Source organism: Elephas maximus, chromosome 8, assembly GCF_024166365.1.
Source record: "Elephas maximus indicus isolate mEleMax1 chromosome 8, mEleMax1 primary haplotype, whole genome shotgun sequence".
Taxonomy (NCBI): domain Eukaryota; kingdom Metazoa; phylum Chordata; class Mammalia; order Proboscidea; family Elephantidae; genus Elephas; species Elephas maximus.
In genome coordinates this window covers 122,180,664-122,201,851 of record NC_064826.1, presented here as the reverse complement: position 1 = coordinate 122,201,851, position 21,188 = coordinate 122,180,664, and the positions used below count along the sequence as shown (strand labels likewise).

At 38.4% G+C, this 21,188-nt stretch overlaps 1 protein-coding gene across 2 annotated transcripts in view; it reads left to right on the top strand.

The window, feature by feature from the left end:
- BMPR1A (bone morphogenetic protein receptor type 1A) overlaps positions 1-21,188 on the top strand; it is a 214,682-nt gene that overhangs the window by 170,232 nt on the left and 23,262 nt on the right. For both annotated transcript variants that reach the window (XM_049894352.1, XM_049894353.1), the window contains exons 6-9: positions 4,746-4,842; positions 4,999-5,098; positions 11,441-11,585; positions 15,381-15,573. In XM_049894352.1, the coding sequence (XP_049750309.1) occupies positions 4,746-4,842; positions 4,999-5,098; positions 11,441-11,585; positions 15,381-15,573 (535 nt within the window). The remainder of the gene's footprint in view (positions 1-4,745; positions 4,843-4,998; positions 5,099-11,440; positions 11,586-15,380; positions 15,574-21,188) is intronic.

Genomic DNA, 21,188 nt, shown 5'->3' with positions numbered 1-21,188 from the left:
ACAGCCTCAGCAAATGAAGATCCAAAAGCTTGCCTCCATCCACATCCAGGTCGACTCTACTTTGAAGGGGCAGCTCTTCCTCAGTCGTATTTTGAGTGCCTTCCAACCTAAGGGGTACTGGCCAGTTTTTTTAGAAGGAAACCACCAAGTTTTTCTTACTGATCTGGAAGCTCTGCTGAAACCTATGATGACCCTGCTGGTATTTGAAATACCAGTGTATAGCTTCCAGCATCTCAGCACCGTGCAAGTTGCCACGGTACGACAAAATGACAGATGAGTGGTTGTCCCACACACAGGGACCCTATATGACAGAGTAGAACTGCCCCGTAGGGTCTCCTGGGTGTGTTCTTTATGGGAGCACATCGCCAGGTTTTTCTCCCACAGAGCCAGTGGTGAGTTCAAATAGCCAACCCTTTGGTTAGCAGCTAGCGTTTTAAATATTGTGCCACCAAGGTCCCTTAATAAACGTTAGCTTTTACTGTATTGATTATTTACTTAAACGGTCTTTAAACTGGATTATACGAATCTCTGGGTACACACAGACTCTGCAGTGATAACTGAAGCACGTGCAGTTTCAAGGGGATCCCTTTACACATCCTAAACTTCCATGGGTCCTGTGGCTTGGTACTCATTTGCCTGTGACCAGAGCTTCTCAACCAAGTTCTCTTTTCCATCTTCCTTTTCAACAGTCTCCCTTCAAAACAAAGACCTGAAATGTTTCCAAACAATGTTGTAATTTGAAATATAACTATCAATTTGGGGAGAGTGGGTATCAAAAAGTTTGCATTATCCAGTGGTTTCAAGTTTTGTTTTCAACCAAATTGCCATATCATGGAAAATTTTTGGTGATAGCATCATTATGGAATTTTTGGCATATGTTTTAGAAGGACTTCAAAGAATTATGGAGAAATGGTATAAAAAAAATTTCCAATTGTTAAGCATTTATTTTTTAATAAGTGATGATAGGTATCAATTGCTGTACTGTTTAGATTCTGCTGAATAGATTTAAGAATGATGTAACAGCTCTAAATTGTCATTATGTACAATAAGCCAGAAATTATTAATATATGCTTTGCAGCTATTTAAGTTTATGATGAAAAAAACTTCTTTTAATTGTGCTTTAGGTGAAAGTTTATTGTTCAAGTTAATTCCTCATACAAAAATTTATACACATATTGTTATGTGACATTAGTTGCAGTCCCTATAATATGACAGCACACTTCTCCTTTCCACCCGGTTTTCCTGTGTCCGTCTAACCAGCTCCTGTCCCTTCCTGCCTTCTCATCCTGCCTTCTGACAGGAGCTGCCCATTTGGTCTTGCGTATCTGCTTAAACTAAGCAGCACACTCTTCACGAGTATTATTTTCTGTTTTATGGTCTAGTCTAATCCTTGTCTGACGAGTAGGCTTCAGGAATGGTTTTAGTTCTGGGTTAACAAAGCATCTGGGGGCCATGGTTTCAGGGGTACCTCCAGTCTCAGTCAGACCGTTAAGTCTGATTTTTAAAAAAAAAAAAAAAAAAAAACATGAATTTGAGTTCAGCTTCACACTTTTCTCCTGTTTCGTCAGGGACTCTCTTGTGTTCCCTGTCAGGGCAGTCACTGGTGATAGCCAGGCACCATCTAGCTCTTCTGGTCTCAGACTGATGGAGTTTCTGCTTTATGTGATCCTTTTGTCTCTTGGGCTAATATTTTCCTTGTTTCTTTGGTGTTCTTCATTCTCCTTTGCTCCAAGTGGGTTGGGATCAATTGATGCATCTTAGATGGCCGCTTACAAGGTTTTAAGACCCCAGACGCCACTCACCTCACCAAAGCGGGATGCAGAACATTTTATGATGAAAAATTCTAGATGCCAGCTTACCTATGTATGAGGGGAATACATTGCTTTCCAGAATTACTTTAGGAGTTACACAAGCATGTTTTTCTGCATATCTTGATAAATATCACCATCCATTAATTTAGTGCCTAACCTGAGGAGAACAGTGTTTTTAATTTTACTCTAAGCCTTTTCTTCCCAGTATTTTCACATACTGCTAGGTTGTTGCAGAGCAGATTCAGGTGATAATCATCATGCTTTCTCCAGACTTTGGTTTTCACTCTAACCCCCAGTCTCTCTTGACAAATCCTGTGTATTCTGTCTTCCTGTAGGATCCTCACTGCTCTTTCTTGTAATTTGTCTTCAGTTCCTTCCTAATGCACCCCTCTTCCCATCCAGCCTCACTAAATAGTTGTTTTTAAGTCAGAATCTCCTTTTCCATGAATGCTATGTGAATTTTTTCCTTAACGAGCATTTTATTCCCCATATAAATCTGGAGATACAAATTGATTTGCTTGGGGGTTGAGCAGGGGGAAGTGCAGGAAAGGGAGAGAGTATATTATCCAATTCATAACCTAGACAAGCCTGCTTTTTTGCTCACCCAGATACGTAGTTAAGCTATGAAAGAAAGATAGGTGAGTGTGGTGCTGCTTATTGTTGATGAGGAAACCCTGGTGGCGTAGTGGTTAAGTGCTTTGGCTGCTAACAAAAAGGCTGGCAGTTCGAATCCACCAGGTGCTCCTTGGAAACCCTATGGGGCAGTTCTACTCTGTCCTGTGGGGTCACTATGAGTCGGAATCAACTTGATGGCAACAGGTTTGGTTTTGGTTTTGGGGAGGTTAATTGATGAAGCCATATTGAGTCTTTAGTGGTTTACAAGCTTTATTGGCTTATTCTATAATCTTGCCTGGTGTGAGTGTCAGGCTGACCAGGGGAAAAAGAACTAATTTATTGGATATTTATTATTTGCATTTGGGGTATATTCTACTGCATTTCCTCCCAGTCATCCTATAAGGCAGATGCTTTTATCCTCTGTCTTATAGCAGAGGAAGCTAAAGCCCAGGGAGAAGTTAGTTGCGCAGGGTCACCAGGAGAATAAGTGGCAAAGCTAGGATTTAAGCTATTTGATTCTAAAGCCCTTGCTTTTCCAGCATACAGTGCTGCCTCCAGTCTGTTGCTGGCAAAGTCTAGTCTTCTATGTCTTTTCAAGAAAAGTAATACGACATTTAGCTGTCTAGTTTCCAACACTCCTTGTTTCTACAGTCCTTAAATCACACCTTTCTTTCGGCCATCTTACTTACAAGTGCCCTCATCTTCTTGGGATATAATTCACATAGTCCAGAAAATATGAACTCATATAGAATACCAGCAGCATTGTAGGATCACTTCATAATCTGGGATGCCAGTTCTCACTGCTGTTCATTCTGTCATCCTCGTTCCTATAGTCGTCCTTGATAGAGAAGCAGAAACAATGCAGGAGTTGTAGAATGGTATGTTCTCTTTGTCGCCCATTACCCACAATTATGTAACCAATAGATCTATTTATTACTTGGTGGTCTTTCTCTAAGCACTGCCAGAGAAACCCTTTTTCTTGGGTTTTCTTTGTGTTTTCTGCAAGGCTAGGCTCATTTTGGACTCTAACCTTCCTGGCACTCTTCTCAGATTCTTGGTATTCTTTTATTTATCTTTAGTGCTGTACTTTTCATTGCCATCCTTCATGTACGGTTTCTCTAGACCTGGGATTATTTCAGAATCGGTAATGTAACTCCAAACATACCTCTTTCACTTTTTTTTTTTTTAATGAATCGTTTAAAAGGACAATTTGTTTTATAAAAAAAGAAAGGTAAAAATTTCATTTAGAAAGTAAAACTTGTTCTTTTGAAGGTTTCTAAATGCTCTTGTCCTTTGTTCCCTCAGAGAATCTCAAAATCATGGACAGATGTTCACCTCTTGTCAGATAACATTGATTGTACTAAGGCTTTACTTTTCTGGCCGTCTCATATTTAAGAATATCATGCACAATTTCTACTTTTATTCTTGCCATTTTGGCAATGACAAGTAATTCTTTTTAGTAGTATTTCAGTTCAGAATGGTTGTTCTCCCAGGCAATGTTGAAATGTCAGCATTCAGCTTAAGAACTTGTCAAATACTATATTATTAATCAAATAAAACTTCACACAGAATTTTTGATAACATATTCCCTTCCCATGACTACGGGATGTTTCTCTGTGCCAGTTTTCTAATCTGTTAGGGATGCATCTCGTGTCTCGTTGGTGGTCTCCAATAAACTCTCAGGAATATTGTTTCTGTATTTTGCCCTTTTTTCCCTCATTCATGTGTGCTGCAACTTGCTTTCACTTCAGGTTCACTGGTTTCCATATAGTTGTGCCATGCAGAGTCTATACCATCTTCTGCCCTATTCCACCACCTTTCTTAACCAGACTTTTCTTTGGATTAGGATACTTTCTATCTTAGTCTTATCTAAGTCTCAAAATTACTATGAGATCTTTTTTATCATACTGGTTTATAATTTTAATTAAATCTACTTTATTACCCATACTGTTTTAAGAAAAGACTCATGACTTTAGAGAAATTACTTTCATACTAGAATATAACTAAGAATAAATATTCTTACTAAAAATATTTAATAAATCTTTATGCCAAAGTCTGGGGTAGAAGACACTTACAAGCTTGTTTATCTGTATTTTTAACACATATACATACCTATGTTCTCCTTTAGGAAAGTTTTTATAGTCTTCACAACAGTATCTCAGCAGAAATATTGCTAAATTTCTAATAATTCTTTTTGCACATAAATTTGTAGATCTTTTTCACTCAGTAAATTAGAAAATGTTTTTTTAATACTTTAAAATGTTATTATCAACTTAGTATATTAAAGTGCTTCTAACTTTACCTTCGCTTTTCCTGTAGGATTCACCAAAAGCCCAGCTCAGACGGACAATAGAATGTTGTCGGACCAATTTATGTAACCAGTATCTACAACCCACACTGCCGCCTCTCGTTATAGGTAGGTTATTAGCAGAGAAAAGTCGGGCCATGATTTTCAATGAAAGGATTTCTATGGCTTTAACAATAAGCACGCTTTCTAGAATTTAGCACTAAAATTACTTTTTCCTTTTAATGAGCTATGATAGAAAGATAATATGTTTACTTCCTTTGTCAGGTCCATTTTTTGATGGCAGCGTTCGGTGGCTGGTTGTGCTCATTTCAATGGCCGTCTGCATAATTGCTATGATCATCTTCTTCAGCTGCTTTTGTTACAAGTAAGAAAATTTATTTCAGTGGGAAGAACGGTCAGGTTCAATTTTAATATTTATTTTCAAACCATTGAAAAGTAGGGATTCACTGGGAATACTTATAATATTCTGAAAAGATGCAAAATATTGAAAATACTTATTTGAATGTTAGATATCAAGAGTTCTTAAAGCCATTGGGCAGAAGCCACTGACCACTGTATGCACTTGAGAAAGTATTAACTTGTAGTCTCTGGTTATTTCTCCTTTAACTAGTTTGTAGTTTATAAGGGAAAAAAAGGTCTCAATACCAATCAATTAGACACCATTTTATACTTATTTATATGCTCATGTATGTTCATGCGTACTTATACTTTTCTTATTAATTGAATGTTAAGCTTTTATCTGAATTTTAAAAATCTGTCCTAAGAAACCAGCTATATTATAGTTCTGTAGTTATTTGAAACTTCAAAATTGTTTGCATTTAATCATGATTCAGAAGACGTTTGCCAAGTTTTGATTGCCATTTGGTGATATACCTTGTTCAAAAAATTTCAGTGTAGCTCACTAACCTAATATTTTGTTTTTGTTTTTCCAGTTAAATTTCAAAACTCTTGTCTTAATTTTGCTCTCCTCCTCACCCACTATCTTGTTTTAAATGTTTCTAACTGTATTGGCTTTTAAGATTACAATAGTAATGCATTCTATTGTAGAAAAGGTTCAGTACTGCAGGAGAGTAAGCACAAGAGGTTCATCTCTCTGCAGTCTCACTTCCCCAGGTGACTTAAAAGTTTATTGGGCTGGCACAACATAGATGAACCTTGAAAACATTATGCTAAGTAGAATAAGACACAGTGGTCAAGTATGTACTGATTTCACTATACGAAATATCTAGAATAGGCAAATGGATAGAGATAAATGTAAATTAGTGGCTACCAGGGATGATAGTGCTTACCTCTTAGGGATTGTATACAGAGGAAGTGAGACAAAGATGTAAAATAGAACACTGCCTGACACATTGCATATTGATAACAATGAGCCGTTCTTTACATGTATCAACATGGATAAATGTATAAAACATGTTGCAAAATATTAATTCAATATATGCCATTTATGTAAATTTTTGCATACAAAACTATGTTGTTTATGAATGTATACGTATATAGCAGAAATATAAATACATAACCACCTTCAGGATAGTAGAGAAAAGGATAGAAATTGAATTATGAGGGAAATGGTTGGAGTTTCAAATATTTCAATGATACTTGTTTATTTAAAATACAGTGAAGCTTGTAAGAGCTGAACTCACCCAGGATGACCTCGTTTGCCTGGGTCTCGCCGCAAGTTTTCCACCTTTGACAGGGTCCGGCGTACCATTTTTCTTTTGCTCTTTATTAGTAGCAAATATTTGCATTTTCCTTCCCTTACAGGTTTCTGTCTCACACAGGTTTCAGCTTTCGCAGGTTTTACTATATGTCTAAAATAAATGTAGCATAATGTTAACATTTTTTTATTATTATTATTAACTTTTATTGAGCTTCAAGTGAACGCTTACAAATCAAGTCAGACTGTCACATATAAGTTTATATACACCTTACTCCGTACTCCCACTTGCTCTCCCCCTAATGAGTCAGCCCTTCCAGTCTCTCCTTTCGTGACAATTTTGCCAGCTTCCAACTCTCCCTATCCTCCCATCCCCCCTCCAGACAGGAGATGCCAACACAGTCTCAAGTGTCCACCTGATATAATTAGCTCACTCTTCATCAGCATCTCTCTCCTACCCACTGTCCAGTCCCTTTCATGTCTGATGAGTTGTCTTCGGGAATGGTTCCTGTCCTGGGCCAACAGAAGGTTTGGGAACCATGACCGCCGGGATTCCTCTAGTCTCAGTCAGACCATTAAGTATGGTCTTTTTGTGAGAATTTGGGGTCTGCATCCCACTGATCTCCTGCTCCCTCAGGGGTTCTCTGTTGTGTTCCCTGTTAGGGCAGTCATCGATTGTAGCCGGGCACCAACTAGTTCTTCTGGTCTCAGGATGATGTAGGTCTCTGGTTCATGTGGCCCTTTCTGTCTCTTTGGCTCTTAGTTATCGTGTGACCTTAGTGTTCTTCATTCTCCTTTGATCCAGGTGGGTTGAGACCAATTGATGCATCTTAGATGGCCGATTATTAGCATTTAAGACCCCAGACGCCACATTTCAAAGTGGGATGCAGAATGTTTTCATAACAGAATTATTTTGCCAATTGACTTAGAAGTCCCCTTAAACCATAGTCCCCAAACCCCCGCCCTTGCTCCGCTGACCTTTGAAGCATTCATTTTATCCCGGAAACTTCTTTGCTTTTGGTCCAGTCCAGTTGAGCTGACCTTCCATGTATTGAGTACTGTCCTTCCCTTCACCTAAAGCAGTTCTTATCTACTAATTAATCAGTAAAAAACTCTCTCCCACCCTCCCTCCCTCTCCCCCTCATAACCACAAAAGTATGTGATCTTCTCAGTTTATACTATTTCTCAAGATCTTATAATACTCGGCTTGTACAATATTTGTCCTTTTGCCTCTGACTAATTTCGCTCAGCATAATGCCTTCCAGGTTCCTCCATGTTGTGAAATGTTTCACAGATTCATCACTGCTCTTTAACGATGTGTAGTGTTCCATTGTATGGATATACCACAATTTATTTAACCATTCATCCGTTGATGGACCCCTTGGTTGCTTCCAGCTTTTTGCTATTGTAAACAGAGCTGCAGTAAACATGGGTGTGCATATATCTGTTTGTGTGAAGGCTCTTATTTCTCTAGGGTATATTCCGAGGAGTGGGATTTCTGGGTTGTATGGTAGTTCTATTTCTAACTGTTTAAGATAACGCCAGATAGATTTCCAAAGTGGTTGTACCATTTTACATTTACATTCCCACCAGCAGTGTATAAGAGTTCCAATCTCTCCGCAACCTCTCCAACATTTATTATTTTGTGTTTTTTGGATTAATGCCAGCCTTGTTGGAGTGAGATGGAATCTCATCGTAGTTTTAATTTGCATTTCTCTAATGGCTAATGATCAAGAGCATTTTCTCATGTATCTGTTAGCCGCCTGAATATCTTCTTTAGTGAAGTGTGTGTTCATATCCTTTGCCCACTTCTTGATTGGGTTGTTTGTGTTTTTGTGGTTGAGTTTTGACAGAATCATATAGATTTTAGAGATCAGGCACTGGTCGGAGATGTCATAGCTGAAAATTCTTTCCCAATCTGTAGGTGGTCTTTTTACTCTTTTGGTGAAGTCCTTAGATGAGCATAGGTGTTTGATTTTTAGGAGCTCCCAGTTATCGGGTTTCTCTTCATCATTTTTGGTAATGTTTTGTATTCTGTTTATGCCTTGTATTAGGGCTCCTAAGGTTGTCCCTATTTTTTCTTCCATGATCTTTATCGTTTTAGTCTTTATGTTTAGGTCTTTGATCCACTTGGAGTTAGTTTTTGTGCATGGTGTGAAGTATGGGTCCTGTTTCATTTTTTTGCAAATGGATATCCAGTTATGTGAGCACCATTTGTTAAAAAGACTATCTTTTCCCCAATTAACTGACACTGGGCCTTTGTCAGATATCAGCTGCTCATATGTGGATGGATTTATATCTGGGTTCTCAATTCTGTTCCACTGGTCTATGTGTCTGTTGTTGTACCAGTACCAGGCTGTTTTGACTACTGTGGCTGTATAATAGGTTCTGAAATCAGGTAGAGTGAGGCCTCCCACTTTCTTCTTCTTTTTCAGTAATGCTTTGCTTATCCGAGGCTTCTTTCCCTTCCATATGAAGTTGGTGATTTGTTTCTCTATCACCTTAAAATATGACATTGGAATTTGGATCAGAAGTGCATTGTATGTATAGATGGCTTTTGGTAGAATAGACATTTTTACTATGTTAAGTCTTCCTATCCATGAGCAAGGTATGTTTTTCCACTTAAGTATGTCCTTTTGAATTTCTTGTAGTAGAGCTTTGTAGTTTTCTTTGTATAGGTCTTTTACATCCTTGGTAAGATTTATTCCTAAGTATCTTATCTTCTTGGGGGCTACTGTGAATGGTATTGATTTGGTTATTTCCTCTTCGATGTTCTTTTTGTTGATGTAGAGGAATCCAAGTGATTTTTGTATGTTTATCTTATAACCTGAGACTCTGCCAAACTCTTCTATTAGTTTCAGTAGTTTTCTGGAGGATTCCTTAGGGTTTTCTGTGTATAAGATCATGTCATCTGCAAATAGAGATAATTTTACTTCCTCTTTGCCAATCCAGACGCCCTTTATTTCTTTGTCTTGCCTAATTGCTCTGGCTAGTACTTCTAGCACAATGTTAAATAAGAGCAGTGATAAAGGGCATCCTTGTCTGGTTCCCGTTCTCAAGGGAAATGCTTTCAGGTTCTCTCCATTTAGAGTGATGTTGGCTCTTGGCTTTGCATAGATGCCCTTTATTATGTTGAGGAATTTTCCTTCAATTCCTATTTTGGTGAGAGTTTTTATCATAGATGGATGTTGGACTTTGTCAAATGCCTTTTCTGCATCAATTGATAAGATCATGTGGTTTTTGTCTTTTGTTTTATTTATATGGTGGATTACATTAATGGTTTTTCTAATATTAAACCAGCCTTGCATACCTGGTATAAATCCCACTTGGTCGTGGTGAATTATTTTTTTGATATGTTGTTGAAATCTATTGGCTAGAATTTTGTTGAGGATTTTTGCATCTATGTTCATGAGGTATATAGATCTGTAATTTTCTTTGTTTATGGTGTCTTTACCTGGTTTTGGTATCAGGGAGATGGTGGCTTCATAGAAGGAGTTAGGTAGTATTCCATCATTTTCTATGCTTTGAAATACCTTTAGTAGTAGTGGTGTTATCTCTTCTCTGAAAATTTGTTAGAACTCTGCAGTATAGCCATCCGGGCCAGGGCTTTTTTTTTGTTGGGAGTTTTTTGATTACCGTTTCAATCTCTTTTTTTGTTATGGGTCTATTTAGTTGTTCTACTTCTGATTGTGTTAGTTTAGGTAGGTAGTGTTTTTCCAGGAATTCATCCATTTCTTCTAGGTTTGCAAATTTGTTAGAGTACAATTTTTCATAATAATCTGATATGATTCTTTTAATTTCAGTTGGGTCTGTTGTGATGTGGCCCTTCTCGTTTCTTATTCTGGTTGTTTGTTTCCTTTCCTGTATTTCTTTAGTCAGTCTAGCCAATGGTTTATCAATTTTATTAATTTTTTCAAAGAACCACCTTTTGGCTTTGTTAATTCTTTCAATTGTTTTTCTGTTCTCTAATTCATTTAGTTCAGCTCTAATTTTTATTATTTGTTTTCTTCTGGTGCCTGATGGATTCTTTTGTTGCTCGCTTTCTATTTGTTCAAGTTGTAGGGACAGTTCTCTGATTTTGGCTCTTTCTTCTTTTTGTATGTGTGTATTTATCGATATAAATTGGCCTCTGAGCACTGCTTTTGCTGTGTCCCAGAGGTTTTGATAGGAAGTATTTTCATTCTCATTGCATTCTATGAATTTCCTTATTCCCTCCTTAATGTCTTCTATAACCCAGTCTTTTTTCAGGAGGGTTTTGTTCAGTTTCCAAGTTTTTGGTTTCTTTTCCCTAGTTTTTCTGTTATTGATTTCTACTTTTATGGCCTTGTGGTCTGAGAAGATGCTTCGTAATATTTCGATGTTTTGGATTCTGCAAAGGTTTGTTTTATGACCTAATATGTGGTCTATTCTAGAGAATGTTCCATGTGCGAATTTTAACATTTTTTAAGTTTAAATGGTGTATGCATCAGTGCAATTAATTTCCATCTTCCTGTTTGTTTGAAATATTTTACAATTTGAAATTTTTAGGTGAGAGGTCTTCAAAAATATGAGAATGAATTAAGAGAACTTGTCTAATTTATTTTCCAAAAGTTCCTTTTCCCTTTTTTAATATGAAAATATATTTATTGTTTTGTTTTGATACAAAAATACATATTTATAAATCAAATAATAACAAAAATATGTATATAATTTAGAAAAGTGAGTATACTTTTACCTCCAGAAATAGCTATTACTCAAGCTTACTATATGTCTCTCCAAAGCTTTTTAGTCATTTGTAAACATACATATTTTTTTTAAGTTTTATAGGTAGGATCCCACTTTACATGATCTTTTTAATCTGCCTTTTTCACTGACCAATACAGCATAGACATCTTTCCATTTTAACTAGGTACATAGGACTGTACCACAGAGATTCCATGTCTAGACATTTTATAACATACTAGTTTGAGTATGATTCTGCCTGAAGGAAGGATGATGGTGTAAACTATCTGAAGATTTAGCTCAGAATCTTAAAATTTTAATACAGATTTTTTTCTGCTTTTTTCAAAGGCATTATTGCAAGAGCATCTCAAACAGACGCCGTTATAATCGTGATTTGGAACAGGATGAAGCATTTATTCCAGTTGGAGAATCGTTAAAAGACCTTATTGACCAGTCACAAAGTTCTGGTAGTGGATCTGGACTACCTTTGTTGGTAAGACAAAATTTCATGTAAACATGAATGCTGTATTAATATAGAATGTGGCCTCATAGCGATGGTAGACAGTATAATTATTGCAAGTTGGAAAACATTTCTAGGCACATGTCTTAGTCATCTAGTGCTGCTCTAACAGAAATGCCACAAGTGGATGGCTTTAACAAACAGAAATTTATTCTCTCACTGTCTAGTAGATTAGAAGTCCTAGTTCAGGGTGTCATCCCCAGGGGAAGGGTTTCTGTCTGTGTCAAGTCTGGGGGAAGGTCCTTGTCATCAATCTTCTCCTGTTGAGGAGTTTCTCAGCACAAGGACCCTGTGTCCAAAGGATGCTCTCTGCTCCCAGCTCTGCTTTCTTGATGTGAGGTCCACATGTCTCTTTGCTCACTTCTCTTTTATGTATCTCAAAAGAGATCGATTTAAGACATAGCCTAACCATGTAGATTGAGTCTTGCCCCATGAAGGACTGCTGCTAACCCTAACTCATTAACATCCTAGAGATAGGATTTACAACGTGTGGGAAAATCACATCAAGTGACAATATGGTGGACAGTCACAGTACTGAAAATCGTGGCTTAGATGTTTTGGAAGGACACAGTTCAGTCTATAACAACACATTTTAAATATTTCTCCTCATTTAGAAAGATGCATATGATAATGTAAGACGAAATTAGTTAAAAATAAGAAAAATAGAATGAGAAAGTAAGGTAGAGCCACAGGCGAGGTTAGTAAAGAAAATGTGGTCATAAAGTCGTATATAAGTGCTAGGGGTAGCTCCCAACTTTTGCTCTAACCATTTTAAGAGCCAACTTGAAGAGAAATCAGGTGTAAGATTCCTTGCATCTAATAAGGTTAAACTGATTGGTTTGAAGTAGAACTATTTCAGATTTTGAAATCAAAGAAATTTCTCTCACAGACCTTCACAAAGAGGACGCTGCCTTCAATATAACTACCTTATCAAAACAGTTTAATCAGAATAGTTTTAAAGGGGATTGTAAATCATTCTAACACAGTTCTATAGGAAAATACTCAGACTTAGGGGTTGAGGGGACCCTCATAATAAGCACAAGATGTCCAGATAGGTTTTTTAATTGTTTAATTAACATTTGGTTAAAATAAATACATTGGTCTCTAATTTAATCCAAACAACTGTAATCGAACTGGAAAGGAAAAAAGTAAAACTGTCTTATACAGGCAGTGTGAGTTTGAATTCAAGGTTACTGTACAGAAATCATTGGATTTATTTGTACTAACAACCAACAAGGAGCCATGGTGGCGAAATGGTTAAGACTTGGCTGCTAGCCAAAAGATCAGAGGTTCAAACCCACCAGTGGCTCTGTGGGAAAAAACACCTGGTGATCTGCTCCCTTAAATATTACAGCCTAGGAAACCCCATGAAGCAGTTCTACTCTTTCATACAGAGTCACTGTGTGTTGGAATTGACTCAACAGCACACAACAACAAACAGTTGGAAGTTGAAATTTAAAAAATAATGTCATTTAAAATAGCATAAAAAAATCATGAAATTGGAATAATCTTAACAGAATTTATGAAAGGCCTGCACGTTAAAATCTAAAACATTACTGAAAGAAATTAAAGAAGACCTAAATTAATGGACATAGATACCCTATTTATGAGATGAAGGACTCAAAGACTATTAAGATTTCAGTTATTGTCAAATTGGTATATAGTTTCAGTTCACTCCAAATCACAATTAGAGCAGACCTTTTGTAGCAATTGACAGCCTCATTCTAACATTTATATGGAAATGCAAAAGACACAGAAGAGCCAAAAGAATTTTGAAAGAAAAGAACAAATTTAGAGGCCTCACTACCTGATTTCTGAACTTGCTATAAAAATACGGTAGTCAACACAGTCAGGTATAGGCATATAGACCAGTAAAACAGCATAGTGTCCAGAAGTGACTCACACATATATGACTAATTGATTTTTGACAAAACTACCAAGGTAATTCAACGGGGAAAAACAGTCTGTTTAACAAATGGTGAAGGAAAAATTGAGCATCAGTTTTCCTAAAAGTGAAACTCCACTGTTACCTAACTCCATAAACAAACATTAACTTTTGAAATAGATCATAGACCTAAATATAAGAATTGAGACTATCCACTAGGAGAGAATGTTGGAGAATATCATTGTGACCTTGGGTTGAGCAGAGATTTCTTAGGACACAAGAAGCATGAACCATTAAAGAAAAACATGATAAACTAGACATTATCACACTTAGAAACTTCAGCTATGGAGCAAACACTGTTAAGAATATGAAAAGACAAGTCACAGACAGGAAGAAAATATTTGCAAAACACATCTCTAATAAGAGATTTGTACCCAGACTCTATAAAGAACTTTCACAATTCAATAATAAAACCATTTTAGATAATTATACACTGGGCAAATCTGCAGAAGACCTCTTTGAAGTATTAAAAAGCAAAGATGTCACCTTGAAGACTAAGGTGCACCTCATCCAACCCATGGTATTTTCAGATCGCCTCATGTGCATGCCCAAGCTGAACAATGAATAAGCAAGACCAAAGAAGAATTGATGCCTTTGAATTATGGTGCTGGTAAAGAATATTGAGTGTACTGTGGACTGCTGGAAGAACGAACAAATCTGCCTTAATGCTCCTTAGAAGCAAGAATGATGAGACTTCATCCCGTGTACTTTGGACATGTTATAAGGAGGGACTGGTCCCTGAAGAAGGACATCATGCTTGCTGAAGTAGAATGTCACCAGAAAAAGAGGAAGACCCTCTACGGGGTTGATTAACACAGTGGTTACAACAGTGTGATCAAACAGCAAACGATTGTGAGGTTGGCACATGTGATGCAATGGGTCGCTTTTGTATGGCCTTTCTCACCATGGCCTTGTAACTCGCACCCAAGTGATTGGGTGGGACTGCGGAAGGAGGGTAATCATGCCCCACCAAGGGGATTGGTCAGTTTTGCCATCCTGCTGGGCTTGAAATGAGCCACCTTAGAGGTTGGGAAGAGAGGATCCCGCCACCACCAAGGAAGAACACCAGGAGCAGGGCGCATCTTTTGGACCCAGGATCCGTGTGCTCAGAAGCTCCTGGAACCAGAAGACAGAGAGAGAGAGAGACGTAACACTGAAACAGCATTCTAAGTAAAGGGAACTGTACACGCAAAAAGGCAGGAATGAGCTTGAGTGAGTTCTAAGAGTTAAAAAAAGGCAAATAAGAGGGGTGGGAGTAGATAATTATACCAAACGATAAGGCTGGAAAATTAGGCCGGGATCAGATCATATAGGGTCTCAGAATTAAGCTGAAAATTTGTAACTCTCATTTAGATTTTACTGCATAACAAATCACCCCAAAGCTCAGAGGCTTGAAGCAACAAAAACTATTTCTCATGATTCTGTGAGTGTGTTGGGCAGTTCTTCTGTACTTGCTAAGCTGCCCCTGGATGTTACAGTTCATGCCCATGGCTGGAAGGTCACATGGGGGTGGTCTTTGGTTTTAGGGTCCCCAGGAACAGCCAGAGAGGGCAAGTCCCAGTGCACAAGCACTTTTCAAGTCTTCACTTGCATCACGTTTGCTGTTCTTCTACTGGCAGATGCAAGTCATGTGGCCAAGCACAGAGTGTGGGAAGATACTACCCAAGGGCGTGGCTACAGGGAGGGTAGAAGTATTATAACACTGGAGTTGGTCAGTTGGTTGGATATACCATGCTTTTTCATGGAATGGATTGGACCGGTTTCTCAGTCTTAATAAGTTTGTTTTGTTAAGAGCTCAAAAACTTTTACTTTTTTTTATGAAGGTTCAGCGAACGATTGCCAAACAGATTCAGATGGTTCGGCAAGTTGGAAAAGGCCGATACGGAGAAGTGTGGATGGGTAAATGGCGTGGTGAAAAAGTGGCAGTCAAAGTGTTTTTTACCACTGAGGAAGCTAGCTGGTTTCGAGAAACTGAGATCTACCAAACTGTGCTTATGCGCCATGAAAATATACTTGGTGAGTACGCATTTGATTTTTTTTTTTAACATTTTATTTTGGTTTGGGTGAAAGTTTACACAGTGAATTAGCTTCCCAGTCAACAATTTATGCACATTTTGTTTCCTGATGTTAGTAGCAATCCCCTTAACGTGACAGTACTCTGTGCATTTCCTCCCTGAGTTGCCCATCTTTCCTGTCCCTTCCTGCCTTGTGAACTTTGTCTTTGAGCAAATGCATATCTTTTGGTCTCGAATAGTTGATTATTCTGAGTACCACATTCCTCATAGGCGTTACTGTTCACTTTATACCCCTGTCTATTGTTTGCCTGAAAGGTGATCTCCAGAAGTAGGTTCAGTTCCAGGTTTGAAGGGTGTCTAAGGGCCATAGTCTCAGGGGTTCCACACTCTGTATCAGACCAGTAAGTCTGGTCTTTTTATGAATTTGAATTTTGTTGTATGTTTTTCTCTCACTCTGTCCAGGACCTTCTACTGTAATCCCACTCAGATCAGTCTGTAGTGGTAGCCAGGCGTCATTTAGTTCTTCTGGTGTCAGGCTACTGGAGGCTGTGGTCCATTAACCCCTTGGACTAATTGTTTCCTTGAGACGCTGATTTTCTTCACTCTTCTTTGCTCTGGACAAGAAGAGACTAATAGTTATATCTTAGGTGTCTGCTCACTAGCTTTGAAGACCCCGGTCCCTTCTTACCAAAGTAGGATGTCAAAACATTGTCTTTATGGACTGTGTTATGCTTGTTGACTTAGATGGTCCTAAGCCCTCAATCCCAGTGACTCAGCCCTTTGAGGTGTTTGGTTATGGCTAAGAAATTTTCATAACTGTGCCCTGTGTGTGGTTTACTATATACGTGAATATATTTGCAGCATATGCAAATGTGTATGTAAAAATATCCTCTGCGAACCCTATATATATATATGCTTGTGGATGTATATGCCATTCCCACACCTTTTCAACTTACATATTTACTCATAAGTTATTGTTTGTTATTACTGTTATTGCTGCATTGTGTATGTAATAGTGCTTAGCCTTGTTGCCTTTTACTCTGGCATACCTCTCAGTGTCTTCCTGTGCCTTGGTCATTTTGTGCTGACTTCCTCCACATTGTATATTGTCTTACCCTTATACAATTTAATACATCTCTACTATCTAGTTAGTGGTTTTCTCTCCCTCCCCCTCCTGTCCCTGGTAACCATCAAAGAATGTTTCTTTCTGTGTATAAACCTTTTCTTGACTTTCTACAGTAGTGGTCTCATGCAGTATTTTTCCTTTTGTGATTGGCTTATTTCACTCAGCATAATGTCCTCCAGGTTCATCCATGTTGTGAGATGTTTGGTGGATTCATCATTATTCTTTAACGTTGTGTAGTATTCCACTGTGTGCATGTACTACAGTTTGTTTATCCATTCATCTGTTCATGGACACTTAGGCTGTTTCCATCTTTTTGCAGTTGTCAATAAGGCTGCAGTGAACATAGTTGTACATGTATCTATTCGTGTCATCACTCTTTATTTCTCTAGGATATATACCTAGTAGTGGGATTCCTGGATCATATGGTATTTCTATTTCCAGCTTATTGAGGAAGCACTATATACCATTTTCCATAGTAGTTGTACCATTTTACATTCCCACCAGCAGTGTGTAAGAGTTCCAGTCTCCTCACACTTGTGAGCATTTGTTGTTTTCTTTGGGTATTTTTGGTTGTTTTTTTTTTTTTTTTTTCATTATTGCCGTTATTGCTGGGGTGAGGTGATATCTTGTTTTGATTTGCATCTCTCTAATGTCTAACATGCTCGATATTTCTCAAGCTGAAAGAAAAGAAAAAACTCAAGCCTCGAGTTGCAATTTGAAGAATTTTTCAGGGGAAATACTAAATGATGCAGGAAACATCAAAAGAAGATGTAGGAATACATAGAGTCATTGTACCAAAAAGAATTGGTCGATGTTCAGCCATTTCAGGAGGTACCATATGGCCAAGAACTGATGATACTGAAGGAAGACATCCTTGAAAGTGTTGGCGAAAAATGAGGTTTCAGGAACTGACACAATACCAATTGAGGAGTTTCAACAAATGGATGCAGTGCTGGAAGTGCTCACTTGTCTATGCCAAGACACTTGGAAGACAGCTACCTGGTCGACCAACTGCAAGAGATCGACATTTGTACTCATTTCAAAGAAAGGTGATCAACAGAATGCAGAAATTATCAAATAATATCATTATTATGACACATAAGTAAAATTTTATTGAAGATCATTCAAAAGCTGTTCCAGCAGTGTATCAACAGGGAACTGCTAGATATTAAAACCAGATTCAGAAGAGGATATGGAACAAGAGATATCATTGCTGATGTCAGATAGATGTTGTTGGAAAACAGAGAATACCAGAAAGATGTTTACCTGTGTTTTATTGACTGTGCAAAGGCACTCAACTGTGTGGATCATAACAAATTCTGAAAACCATTGCAAAGAACGGGAATTCCAGAATACTGAATCATGCTCATGTGGAACCTGTACATAGACCAAGAGGTAGTTGTTCAAACAGAACAAGGGGGATACTGCGTGGTTTAAAGTCAGGAAAGGTGTGTGCCAGGGTTGTATCCTTTCACCGTACTTATTCAATCTGTATGCTGAGCAAATAATCTGAGGAGTTGAACTATTTGAAGAATGGGGCATCAGGACTGGAGGAAGACTCATTAACAACCTGCGATATGCAGATAACACAACCTTGCTTGCTGAAAGTGAAGAGAACTCGAAGCACTTACTGATGAAGATCAAAGATCATAGCTTTCAGTATGGATTATACCTTAACATAAAGTAAACAGAAATCCTCACAACTGGACCAGTAAGCAGCATCATAATTAACAGAAAATATTCAAGTTGTGAAGGATTTCATTTTACTTGAATCCACAGTCAGTGCCCATGGAAGCAGCAGTCAAGAAATCAAACAACACCTTGCATTGGGCAAATCTGCTGCAAAAGACCTCTTTAAAGTGTTAAAAAGCAAAGATGTCACTTTTAAGTACTGAGGTGTACCTGATCCAAGCTTCATGGTGTTTTCAGTGGCCTTATATGCATGTGAAAGCTGGACAGTGAATAAGATGGAAGAATCCAAGCCTTTGAATTACACTGTTGGTGAAGAATATTGAATATACCCTGGACTGCCAGAAGAACAAACAAATCTGTCTTGGAAGTAGTACAGCCAGAATGCTCATTGGAAGTGATGATGGCTCCAGTCCGTGGAGAAGGACATCATGCTTGGTAGAGGGTCAGCCAAACAGAGAAAGACGCTCAACGAGGTGGATTGACACAGTGGCTGCAACAGTGGACTCAAGCATAGCAATGATTGTGAGGATGGTGCATGACTGGGCAGTGTTTCGTTCTGTTGTACATAGGGTCTCTATGAGTCGGAACTGACTTGAGGGCACCTAACAACAATAGTCCCCCACATGTCTGTAAGTTTGTCATACTGTAGGGGCTTGTGTGTTGCTGTGACTCTGGAAGCTATGCCACCGGTATTCAGATACCAGCAGGGTCACCCATGGAGGACAGGTTTCAGCTGAGCTTCAGATACCAGCAGGGTCACCCATGGAGGACAGGTTTCAGCTGAGCTTCCAGACTAAGACAGACTAGGAAGAAGGACCCAGCAGTCTACTTCTGAAAAGCATTAGCCAGTGAAAACCTTGTGAATAGCAGCAGAACATTGTCTGATATAGTGCTGGAAGATGAGCCCCCCAGGGTGGAAGGCACTCAAAAGATGACTGGGGAAGAGCTGCCTCCTCAAAGTAGAGTCGACCTTAATGACATGGATGGAGTAAAGCTTTCGGGACCTTCATTTGCTGATGTGGCACGACTCAAAATGAGAAGAAACAGCTGCAAGCATCCATTAATAATCGGAACCTGGAATGTACGAATTATGAATCTAGGAAAATTGGAAATCGTCAAAAATGAAATGGAACACATAAACATCATTAGTGAGCTGAAATGGACTGGTATTGGCCATTTTGAATCGGGCAATCATATAGTCTACTATGCTGGGAACGACAACTTGAAGAGGAATGGTGTTGCATTCATTGTCAAAAAGAACGTTTCAAGATCTATCCTGAAGTACAACGCTGTCAGTGATAGGATAATATCCATACACCTACAAGGAAGACCAGTTAATACGACTATTATTCAAATTTGTGCACCAACCATTAGAGCCAGAGATGAAGAAACAGAAGATTTTTATCAGCTGCTGCAGTCTGAAATTGATCAAACATGCAATCAAGATGCATTGATAATTACTGGCGATTGGAATGTGAAAGTTGGAAACAAAGAAGAAGGATCAGTAGTTGGAAAATATGGCCTTGATGATAGAAACAATACCGGAGATCGGATGATAGAATTTTGCAAGACCAATGACTTCTTCATCGCAAATACCTTCTTTCACCAACATAAACGGTGACTGTACACATGGACCTCACCAGGTGGAACACAAAGAAATTAAACTGATTACATCTGTGGAAAGAGACGATGGAAAATCTCACTACCATCAGAACAAGGCCAGGGGCCGACTTTGGAACAGACCATCAATTGCTCATATGCAAGTTCAAGCTGAAACTGAAGAAAATCAGAGCGAGTCCACAAGAGCCAAAATATAACCTTGAGTATATCCCACCTGAATTTAGAGACCACCTGAAGAATAGATTTGACACATTGAATACTAGTGACCAAAGACCAGACGAGCTGTGGAATGACATCAAAGGACATCATCCATGAAGAAAGCAAGAGGTCACTGCAAAGACAGGAAAGAAAGAAAAAGACCAAGGTGGATATCACAGGAGACTCTAAAACTTGCTCTTGATTGTCGAGCAGCTAAAGCAAAAGGAAGAATTCATGAAGTAAGAGAACTGAGCAGAAGATTTTCAAAGGGCCTCTCAGGAAGACAAAATAAAGTATTATAATGACATGTGCAAAGAGCTGGAGATGGAAAACCAAAAGGGAAGAACACGCTCGGCGTTTCTCAAGCTGAAAGAACTGAAGAAAAAATTCGAGCCTTGAGTTGCAATAGTGAAGGATTCCATGGGGAAAATATTAAATGATGCAGGAAGCATCAAAAGAAGATGGAAGGAATACACAGAGTCATTATACCAAAATGAATTAGTCGATATTCAACCATTTCAAGAGCTGGCATATGATCAGGAACCGATGGTACTGAAGGAAGAAGTCCAAGCTGCTCTGAAGGCACTGGCGAAAACCAAGGCTCCAGGAATTGATGGAATATCAATTGAGATGTTTCAACAAACAGATGCAGCACTGGAGGTGCTCACTCGTCTATGCCAAGCAATATGGAAGACAGCTTCCTGGCCAACTGATTGGAAGAGATCCATGTTTATGCCTATTCCCAAGAAAGGTGATCCAACCAAATGTGGAAATTATAGAACAATATCATTAATATCACACGCAAGCAAAATTCTGCTGAAGATCATTCAAAAACGGCTGCAGCAGTATATCGATAGGGAACTGCCCAAATTTAGGCCTGTTTCAGAAGAAGATGTGGAACCAGGGACATCATTGCTGACATCAGATGGATCCTGGCTGAAAGCAGAGAATACCAGAAGGATGTTTACCTGTGTTTTATT